The sequence below is a fragment of the Anser brachyrhynchus genome (genome assembly GCF_964034855.1).
Source record: "Anser brachyrhynchus genome assembly, chromosome: 18".
Classification (NCBI taxonomy): Eukaryota; Metazoa; Chordata; class Aves; order Anseriformes; family Anatidae; genus Anser; species Anser brachyrhynchus.
This window is the reverse complement of record NC_137711.1, coordinates 12,089,459-12,100,440: the sequence shown is the minus strand read 5'-3', so window position 1 is coordinate 12,100,440 and position 10,982 is coordinate 12,089,459. Positions and strand designations below refer to the sequence as shown.

At 52.3% G+C, this 10,982-nt stretch overlaps 1 protein-coding gene across 6 annotated transcripts in view; it reads left to right on the top strand.

Annotated features, from left to right (window-relative positions):
- DNAH9 (dynein axonemal heavy chain 9) overlaps positions 1-10,982 on the top strand; it is a 210,146-nt gene that overhangs the window by 3,503 nt on the left and 195,661 nt on the right. For all 6 annotated transcript variants that reach the window (XM_080560625.1, XM_080560623.1, XM_080560622.1 and 3 more), the window contains 6 exons: positions 959-1,155; positions 2,815-2,973; positions 4,343-4,473; positions 6,555-6,766; positions 6,961-7,194; positions 9,361-9,528. In XM_080560625.1, the coding sequence (XP_080416751.1) occupies positions 959-1,155; positions 2,815-2,973; positions 4,343-4,473; positions 6,555-6,766; positions 6,961-7,194; positions 9,361-9,528 (1,101 nt within the window). The remainder of the gene's footprint in view (positions 1-958; positions 1,156-2,814; positions 2,974-4,342; positions 4,474-6,554; positions 6,767-6,960; positions 7,195-9,360; positions 9,529-10,982) is intronic.

Below are 10,982 nucleotides of genomic sequence, written 5' to 3'. Positions count from 1 at the left end.
GTGTTTGGCACCGGGGGCGGCCCGGCTTTGGTGGGCTGTTGCTGCAGGCTGGTCGCAGAGCGGGGCCAGCCCAGGGTAGGTGACAGCCCCTGCATTGCTTCCACAGTGGGAATGAGCCAAAACCAGCCCAGGTGAGCCCAGGTCACCCTGAGACCTTGTGCTGCCGGTGCAAAGCCTGGAGGTGGCAAAAGTCCCATTAATTGGGCCACAGCTTGGGAAAATAACGTAAAAAGCAGCCTGTGCTGAAGACCTGCGGTGCGGTTTGGAAGGGGACCTAGGCGACCCTCACCAAGAAGAAGGTCCCAGGGGGTACCAGGAGAGCTCCCCCTTCAGCACGCTGGGGCTCAGCCCTGCTGCTGTCGGGGAGGTGTAGCAGTACGCAGGTACGTCAGCACGTGCCGCTGGCCTTGTGTGAGAACGGCGCAGAGCTGTCCCAGAGCTGTCCCAGGTCTCACCTTGCACGCCCAGCAAAACAGCCGGGCGGATGCTCTGAAATACCATCCTGGCAGCCTGATTGTCCTGTGCCCTCCAGGGGCAGGGGAAGCCCTGGGACAGTTGATGGAGGTGAACGTGGTTGGTAAAGGAGCGCAAAGAGCGCTGGACACCAGCTTTTTCTTATTAGTACCTGTAAGGGTGCTGAACCTTGTGATCCTCAATGATGCGCAAGAGGCGTGAGGTTGCTGGAGCTGGAAGCTCTCACACCCCCCGGTCGGAGCCAGGGCAGCAAGTTTCATGGGTGGGTTTCATCTGAACAATGGTTTAGATCGGCAGCAAAGCGGGCCTGCGGAGAGGTCCCTTTGTTCTGACCTGCCCTTGATTCTCACAGGCAGCAAGCTGCTTGGGGCAGCAAGGAATTTGGGACTCCGAGCTTGGCTGAGCAGGGACCTCAGGGCCTGGGGACATTTCAGTCTCCTGCAGCTCTTTTTTATCCATTGCTTTTTCATGACTCCTGCTACAGGTGATTGTGCCCATCCTGACGAACCGTAAGAACCACCAGGGCTGGCCACAAGTGGTGTCGCAGGACATTATACATCATGTCCACAGCCTAAAAAGCGCTGTCTCCGTGGTGGTTGGCCAAGTAAAAGGCAGGACCGTGCTGCCTCTCCCAGCAGGCTCAGAGGGAATCGAGAACATTGATCTGGAACATGAGAAATTGTGAGTATTGCCCCGTGCTTTCCTCTGGGTTATCTCCTGCTGATGCGTATGCTGTCTCTCTGGGGACACCTCACTGACCGTGGTGGCTCTTCTTGCTCACCATCATCTGCTGCTCATCCAGGCTGCCTGGGTGGGTGTATTTTGCTCTACCTGCTCTCTAGTTCATGGACTCTGTCTCTGGGGACCACGCAACACTACAGGCAGGTGGGTGAAGCTCAGCAAGTGCAAAAGCAAAGGGTACACAGCAAAGCAACAAACTGCTTGGGTCGATGGGATAAAACAAACCCTGTGGGCAAAACCTCTGCTGCTTTGCTGTTGCCACTGAGCAGGAAGCCAGTGCTCTCCTGGCTGAAATTCCCTCTGGTTTCTGTCTGCCAGAGCATGCCCCGCAAATGCACTGCTAGAAGTTACGTGATTCACTTGTTCATGATTCATGCTGCCTGCTTGGTCAGAACTATTCTGCCTCCCTTTAAAACTAGATTTATTATTCAAAGGTACATGAAAACACATCTACAACTTCCTGCAAGTTTCTAAACTGTTCATGGTCCCGTATGGTGATATGGAAATTGTTGCATGTATCCTCTTGTAGAAGCAGGGTGGTTTTGCAGACACCCATGGCATTTCCTTGTGTTTCTCTTCAAGGTGTAGATGAGCCACTTTGGTAATTTCAGTTGTCTCTGTTCATGGTTAAACCTCCCTGGATTCTGAAGTTCACTTCCAGTCCTTGAGGGACAGTCCCCAGGAAAACCACCCTAGCGTTTCTGGCTGGTCAGGACAGCTTGGGAAGGCTGGGCCCTGTGTGCAGCTGGTCTTTGTCTTGCAGTACCTCTAGCAGCTGTGGAATCACCATCCTTTGCTAGCTGATATGTCAGGCAGGGTGCTCACATTGCAGCTGGGGGGAACTTCCACCCTGGCCCCCTGAGCAGCCAGCTTGGTGCCCAAAGCCAGAGGTGGCAGGGCTTTGAACACTGCAGTGCTGTAAGCCTGGCCCGGGGCAAGGTAACAAAGCCTGGACTGCAGGCAGAGGCAGATCCCTTGGCACATTGTGGCATCGCCGTGCCTGGGCTACACGTTTGCACCCTGTGGGGCCTGAAGAGTTCTGTTAGTGCAGTGGGATTGATTGCTCAGGACAGGACGTGGGGCAGGTGGGGTTGCAGGAGCCATTACTGCTTCCAAGGCAGCGAGGGGACCTGTCCGCAGTGTGCCAGCCCGTCTAGAGCGAGAGAGTTCGTGGCAGTGCGGGAGAGTGGGTTGAGCAAGAACAGCAGGAAGAGAGCATCTTGCTGGGGGGATGGCTCTGCAGGTTGGACCCGGAGCCCGAACGGACCTGATGCTTCGGGGGCTGGCTGTGCTGAGAGGTGGTGGCTGGCTCTTCGCTTCCACCGTTCCTTTTATGAAACCACGTTCATCAAAGTGTGTTGCTGCCCACATTGCTGTGGTTGCTGTTGAGCTTCATTCATTTTCTCTAGGATGTAATTCCTGTATTAAAGCAATGGCAAAATCTTACGTTTTTTGATGGTTTTGTGGTTTTGAAATGTGAAGCTAGACCATAATCTGTAAAATCCAGCTGCCCACGTGGTCATTTGAAGCAGATAAAGCTGAGTAATAAATACAAACAAGTGGAAAGCAAAGTTAACTGGGTGGTCTGTTATTTTGCAGCCTGGAGCTGATAGATAAATCCCTTGTGCATGCCACTGAGTCAGCTATCATAGACTGGAGCTACCAGATCCAGAGAGCACTGAAGAAAGAGTCCTCAGAGCCTCTCCTGCAAGGCAGCAACCCCAGCCCGAAGGTGGAGCTGGAGTTCTGGAAGCACAGGTACCCCGGGCAGCCCAGCTGGAGCGTGGTGGGCTCTGGTGCTGGCTGCATGCTGGTGGCAGACAGAGCTGCTCTGCCAGTTGAAAAGAGCAGGCTGCCTCGGGTTTGTGGAAAGACTTCAGCCGAGGCGAATTGCTCCCGCACATAAAATAATCGCAATCTGCAAAGTGTCTCAGAGACCGGGGGCAGCTGGCTGTATTTTAACGTAGCCCTAGCGCCGGCCCCCTCACGTCTTGAGGGAGCAGTTCTGGAAGTGCTCTTACCATCGCAGTTCACTAGGAACCAGCTGCAGCAGTAAGAGCTGATGGACACCTCCCTGGATCTATCTTCTTTTTTCTGCCCAAGAAACTTATTTTTGAGGCCTAGAAGATGTTTTACTTCCTAAGAAACAGAAATCTGGTTCTGTGCCTCAGAAGAGCTCGTTGCTGTGCCCTGTGGTAGTGGCAGACTAATGCAGCTACTACAGCTAGTGTGCATAGTGAAGACTAATGCAGCCTTCTCAGAAGCTATCGCTATCTTTTATTTTTAAAGGATCTACTGATTTAACAGGCCCTGTCAATGTGTTTTTTGTTTTTTTGTTCTTTTTTTTTTTTTTAAACGCAGAGCTGATTTCTGAGCTCAGCCTCTCCTGGCTGGAATATGCTAGTCCTCTCAGCCAGTCTGGGAGCATGTTTGTTATCCACAGGCATGTACTAGGTCTGGGGCTAAAGGAGCAGCTGGTGCTCGCAGATGAGGGGGGGTTTGGGACATTGCTGTCTCTCCATGGCCGCAAGGAGACCCTGGCCCCTACAGCAAAGTCTACAGAACTTTTCAGTGCCACAGCAGCATGGATGAATTTCGATCCCACAGCTGAGCTGTGCTTGGCAGGGGTGAGGTGTGAGCACCCACCCATGGTTGCAGACTTCGCTGATGGTAGAGCCCTCTGTCAGAAGGGCTGACTTGACAACTTTGTGAAGGGCCTTCTGGAAATGGTGCAGCTTAGCTGGCTGTTGTTCTCCCGTCAGTGGGCTTTAGATGCTCAGGAGACAGGGCAGGGAATTCCCTCCTGCCCTTGAAAACCTCTGTGGCACATTGGTATGGGCTGACTTAGGGCAAAGCCCAGCCCACAGGAGAGCTCTCACTAATGCCTGCAGAAATAACTGGTGGCTTCTCTCAGCAGTAGCGGAGCTGCCGGCATGGTGAGCCTCAGTGCCAGCTGTGTGTCCCGCAGGCCTTGTCCGTGCCTCCTTCAGAAGCTTCTTACTGTTTTCATTCAGCACTGAGACTCAAGCTGGAGGGGATCCGGAATTAGGGCCAGGGAAATGGATGGTTTGCGTGGACAGCTGATGCTGACCCAATACGGACTTGTAACATGTCTTGGGTGTCGTAGGTGTGATGACCTGGAGTGCATTTACAACCAGCTGACAACAAGGAAGGTCAGGAACATGATGGAGGTGCTAGAGAGAATCGAGAGCAGCTACTTCCCAGCCTTCAAGTCTATGCTCATGGATGTTGAAGCAGGTGAGGTACTGGGGCAGCTTCAGCCTATCTGGATGCGATGTGCTGACTTCTGGCCTTTGTTTATATCCTGGTTTAACTGGTTTCAAGCTCAATGTGTTTGTAATGGTGCTGGCCATTAGGAGGTCACTGTGACCATGGGGACTGCAACCACATTGCTAGCCCTGTTGCTGTTTTGTGGCGTAAAACTGGTCTGCTTGTGCTTGTTCTGATGCTTTTTTTTTTTTTTTTTCCATACTGGGACAAGGTTGATCACTGGTCTGTTGAGCTAGACTTTTCCCAAAGGCCAGGGTGAGCAGATCTGGGAATTCAGTCTGTCGTAATAAAGCATTCACAGTAACGCAGCAGGACTAGCCTCAACTGATCTGAAACACGGTGTACCTTGAGACCTGATTTCACCAGGTCTTGTGGTGTCAGTCTGCAGGGGAGGTGTCGGGGCTGAGCATGGCCTCCCACCCTGACCCTGCAGGCTGTGCTGTGCAGGATTGCTCAGCTCTGCTTATTCTGCCCCGAGAAGCCTGGTGCGTGGCTCAAGGCACCCCAGTAACATTTGGTGGGATTGAGCAGTGTCCAAAACCTCTATAACCGTGATGCAGTGAATGTCTGAGCCATCGGTTTTGTGCCCTGTCCGAAAATTACTTAAATTCCCCTGCGAAGCTGCGCAGAGGATCTTTATGCAGTGAGCTGTCTGCCCATGTCCCCATCCAGAATGTCCTCCCAGAGCGCAAGGTCTGGCCAGCCCGCAGCTCTCCTCGCCGCCTTTTCAGATTCTTTCAGGCAGCTGAGTGGTGTGGGTGGCCTGTAGGTGGTGGTGTGCGCCAGCAGATCCATCTTCTCTTCTTTATTTTGCCATTCTGGCACAATTCAGTGAGACAGGAGAGCAAAAGAATGAAATAATTGCATTTTCTAGTGTAGGGAGTTAAAGGCTTTTTTTGTTGTTTTGTTAATAAGAAGTCTGGTAAGGAAGGAAGCGTATTTTTCCCTGTTAATCAAGCAGACTTCTGCCTTAAACATGAAGTTACATGAAAGTAGCACAATCTTTATTCCAGTGTGCTTTGCTTAGGGGAGTTAAGTTCATCCGAAGGAAACACTACAAATTCCCTTCTAACAGTGAGAAGCAACGTCGTCCTGCTGCTCCGTGCCCTGTACCTCTCCATGAATGACCCTCTGCGTCCATCTTCATCCCAGCTGCTCAGGCTTTGCTAGCTGTGTTCGTGCTGGCAGATAACGCTGTTCTTCACTTCTCCACCTGGAAACATGTAATCTATTAAGGATGTTTGTCACGCTATACGTTGTACAAGTTATTCAGGCTAGAGAAGCACCCACTGTACCAAGAGTTCATTGTTAATTAATTCTTTAAGAGTCTAATCAAAATACAACCAATATTAGGTTTTAGTACAGCTACAGCAATACTAACTGGATAATTTGGGCTGTAAGTGTGAATTCCCATTACAACACAGTTCAGATTTGTTTGCATCAGCTTTTTAGTCTCCGTCCCTTTCCCTGGTGCCGTGCTCTCCCTGCTGGTGTGGTGGTATGGCTGATGTCTGCATCCCTGCATCCGTGCTGGGAGGGCAGTGTTGCTAGTTGGGGTTTCTTCTTCATCTTGGATTTTGGGGTTATCTTTATACACATTCAGGTACTTCTGTCACTTCTTGTTTGTCTATGGATTTAGTTACATAATGATCACCTGGTTTTATTCACGTGTTTGCTCCGTAGGATAGTTCTTTAGGGTAAAGTCGCACAGATGTACAAATCAAATCTGAGTAGCTGAAAGCTTTAGCTTAACTTGCTGTTGGACAGCTTTGCTTTACAGTGCTGGGTCGGCTTCTCCCGGTGGTTCTCTTGCTTCAAGTGGCCTGGCCCCAGATGGGTGCTGCGGACCTGGCTTTGTTGCCTTGTCCCTTGCCCTGCTGTCCGTTTGTCTCCTTTCCTGATTATTGCCTCAGATGAGCAGTGGTCAAGAAATTTTTCAGTGCATGGGTATCTGAGTATGTGTGGTGCTTGCTGGGATGGTTTGCTTTCTGGCCTATAACCGGGCACACCACAGCTGGGTGGGCTTCACCAGTTCTGCTTCTTCACAGCTTTGACTGAAGCCCGGGACATTCACCTGCACCTGCTGCCCCTCAGACGCCATTTGGAGGCCATAGAGAGGGCTGAGTTCAGCGAGGTGAAGCCTCTCCTGCTCCCCCTGCTCCACGTGGTGTGTTTGGCCTGGGTCACCTCCCAGCACTACAGCGTACCCGCGCGGGTGGTAGTGCTGCTCCAGGAAATCTGCAATCTTCTCATCCAGCAGGTGCGTGGCCAGCACGCTGCTGTTTCCGGAGGGCAGTTTTTAAAATAATATCTCCTCTCTCTTCCTCTCCCCAACCCGTCTGTGGCAAAATGATTTTTTTAAGCCACGTTTAACTTGAAACGTGTTCAGCTTGAGAAGTGACTGTTTGATGGGGTGGCAGAAGTGATCTCTTGGGTGTGATTTTGCTGTTCCAGGCCCTGGTGTACCTGTCTCCAGAAGACCTTCTAAAAGGGGAGATGGAAGAGAGCCTGGGCAAGGTGCAAATGGTGCTCAGCATCCTGAATGCATTCAAAGGGGCATTTGAGGACAGAAGGGAAAAACTTCACACATATTATGAACCGGGCCAAGAAGTGAAGGTGTGGGACTTCCATGCCACGATGGTGTTTGCAAGGCTGGACAGTTTCCTGAAGAGACTGGGGATGGTGGAGGTGAGGATCTGGTCCTGGAAGATATTTCAGGCCTTCAGAAGAGCTCTGTAGCCATGAATTCACTTGTTAACACCTTCACTGGGTGCCAGGGGATGAGGCTGCTCGCTGCTCATAGGTCTCCTGTTGCAGCAAGTCTGGGACCTTGCTTTACCTTGCCCTGCTCAGTGAATGAGTGAGCTACACAGCCGTGTCCTTCTGTTCGTGCTGGTAGGTGTGTTTGTTCTTCTGGAGAACGCCGTCGGACTCCTTGCCAATGGGGGGAGAACCCCGTTGGACTTCCCTTGCCCGTTGGGGCAAGGGAATGGGGGTTACTGAGGGCTGTGGATCAAGCAGTGCCGTCTCTGGGCTCTGTCCCCCGGCGACACCCCGGAGCAGGGTCCTGCCTGCCTGGGAGAGGCCATGCGTGCCCCTCAAGGCTGGGCACCGCTTGGCTGTGCCGTGTGGGCCTGGGGAGGAGCAGGGACACGGTGCTCGCCAGGTCATCCCTTCAGACCCCGATGGTCTGTCAACCTGGAGTGCTGCAGCTCCCGTTTACCTATTTAAAGGCAGATCTGGGCTGCTCCTCTGCTTCTCTTGTTCTCTGTAGTGGAACAGAGGGTTTTACTGGCCGAAGTAAGCTGTATATTTTTATGCATTATTGAATTACCTGTGTTGAAAATCACCATGACTGATGACTGTTTTAAAACTATTCATAACGGTGGTTTCCAGTAAGGTTGGCTGTGCAGTAAACCAAATTATGCTTGCCAGTGTAGAGATGAATATAAATAGGCATAGGAGTAACTGCAGGTCATCATGAGAACAATATGAGTGACACTAATTATGCTCTGTAACTCTGCAAAGGCTCAGGGGCACCGATTGCTCATTGCTTGGTTACTACAAAAATGGGCTACAGGAGAAAGTCACTACGGAGCGTCTGAGCTGCACGTGCACGGCCGTGGTGGCAGAGAGCGGGGCGTGGTGTCCCATACCTCCAGGGACAGTGAAAGGCTGCAGCGTGTGCAGCCAGGTGGAGGATCTGCAGGGGGCTGAGAAGTGAGCTGTAAAATAATAATTAAAAGCATTACGCGCGCTTCCCATTAATGAGGAAGGCTTCTGCTTCTCTCTGTCTCTGTTTCCTCCCCTCTTCTTTTCAAGCAACCTAGTAAGATGAAGTGAAGGGCAGCTATTATATCTGTTACTTCTGCCTTACGAAGTGTTTGTTAAAGTGGATGTTCTTTTTCTACATAGCGCACATGTATTTAGTTTCAGAATTTTGTAAAGGCTACAGTTACGGGTGCACAGGCAGCCCGTGAGCATGTGCAGAGAGAAGGGCTCTTTCCCCCACTTTATTTTGCTGTTTTGCACTGCTCATGTGCTGTAAGCCTGCCGCCTGGCCAGGGTGGCTCTGTGCTAGCACCCTACCCTCAGCAGTGCAGGAGGGTTCAGCAAGCAATCGTTCCCTTGTCTGGAAGCCATTCCCGATAAGCCTGACCCTGGTGGGAGCTGTAAGCACATGGCGTCTCCCCGCTCCTGCCTGGAGGGTGGCACCGAAGCCTGGTGGTGCCTTGGCGTAGCGTGGGAGGCTGCGTCCCATTTGGCAGCCCCATCCCCAAGGCATTGCCACTGGCTGAATGCCGCCTGTTTGGGGTGCTGAGCTCTGTGTTCAGGGCTGTCCCTGGAGCTCCGGATGGCTGCAGGTCCATCCCTGTGCTTGACATCAGCACATTCCTGCTGGTCCTCTGAGGCTGCAGACCACCAACCAGCCCTCGCTTCCCCCCACCAGGAGTCCTACTGGAAGAGCCACGGCTGGGTCCTGGGAGGTGGCACCGGGGGGTCAGGCCCAGCCAGGCTGCAGAGGATGGGGAGGAAAAGACCCACCTACCCACCTCAGTAGAGATGGGCCTCATGTTGTTTTGAACGTGTCCCCTAACTACACTTAAAAGCAATTTCACAGTTGGTACAGTATTTCCAGTAGCAGTCGCAGGTCCCACCAGAACGGGAAGTGCTGTGCACAGCCAGTGGTGCCCGTGGTGGGCAGGATCCAGCTCCCCCCTTCCTGCATGTGCTGCTCAGTGGTGTGCCTGGGGAGGTCCCACAGCACGGCAGCGAGCGCAGCTCCCTGTTGTGACAACTGTTCTCATTGTCTTTGTCATCATCTTAACCTGTGTGTGTCTGCTGGCTTTGAAGGATCTCCTGACAAATGCCTTGGACCTGATGAAGCTGGAAAAGATCGAGTTCAGCGGGATTAAAGGGAAAGCCCTGAGTCAGCAGGTCCTGGATGTGTATGAGGAATTCCAGGAGGCATACAAGGTGTTTGCAGAGCGAACCTATGACTGCCTCGACCTGACCAACACGGTAGGTGGGACCGGCCTCTGGGAACACCAACACCATGTATGTGTTTCCAGAGCAGCAGTGAAGCCCTGGTGCATGTGCAGTCCTGCTGTCTTCTTCCCACCTTTTTGTTCCTTTTGGTATGATCTGATCTGTCACTGCAGAGAAAACTGTCGCTGGGAGCCACTGGCCTTTTCTGCAGAGATATGGGAGCTCTTGCAGGTTCATAGAATCATCGAACATCCCGAGTTGGAAGGGACCCACAAGGATCATCAAGTCCAACTCCCGGCACCACACAGGTCTACCCAAAATTTTAGACCATGTGACTAAGTGCACAGTCCAAACGCTTCTTATACCCTGAGAGGCTTGGTGCCGTGACTACTTCCCTGGGGAGCCTGTTCCAGTGCCTGACAACCCTCTTGGTGAAGAACCTCTTCCTGATGTGTAGCCTAAACCTCCCCTGCCTCAGCTTGACACCATTCCCTTGGGTCCTATCGCTGGTCTCTAAAGAGAATAGATCGGCGCCTGCCCCTCCACTCCCCCTCGTGAGGAAGCTGTAGGCCACGATGAGATCCCCCCTCAGCCTCCTCTTTTCGAGGCTGAACAGGCCAAGTGACCTCAGCCGCTCCTCATGCGTCTTCCCCTCTAGGCCCTTCACCGTCTTTGTAGCCCTCCTCTGGACGCTCTCCAGCAGTTTCACATCCTTTTTGTACTGTGGTGCCCAGAACTGCACACAGTACTCGAGGCGAGGCCACACTAGCGCAGAGGTGGTTCAGGACCCTATCTTGCCAGTTCAGGACCTTAGACCATTCCAGTTGGGAAGCCTGGATTTTCACGCCCTTTGCACAAACTTTTCCTGTAGGTTGCTGGGGTGTGTGAACTGTACCAACATCCACACTGTTTTGCTTTCCAGCTCTCAGTGCCTAGCTTGCCTGATGAAGGCCAGCTCAGGTAACCTCTGCAGTTCTGTTTGCTCTTGTCTAGTTGCACACATGACATCTGGTGCTCTCAGCATTCAAGAACCCCATATTTAAATATCAGTAGTGCTTTAATTAAAGGAATATTCCCAGTCCTCAAAGTCATGGCTCAGTGGCCATGCAGATCCCAGATGCTCACGCTAGCACATGTCATACAAGCAGGGCACAGGAAGTGAGCTGCTGTCCCCCTTATGGTCCTACTCTTGGCCTTGACACCACACAGCATAGCCTGGGTAGGCTATGAAGGAAGGATGGGAATGGCATTACTGAAGGAGTCTGTGTCCTGTGATCTCAGAGGATCTCCGATTTCTTCTGCTGCTTGTCCCGTTTGCCCTGGGATCAGTTTGCTAAAGCTAGCTGGCAGGACAGGGTTAGGGCTATACACGCAGCCGGAGGAGGGAGTGCTAAAACAAATGGCCATAGGGCAGCTTGGTGGTGAGGAGCTCCTGTCCCACACTGCTCATGGGGCAGCCCTTCACAGCAGGTGTCCAAAACGAAGGT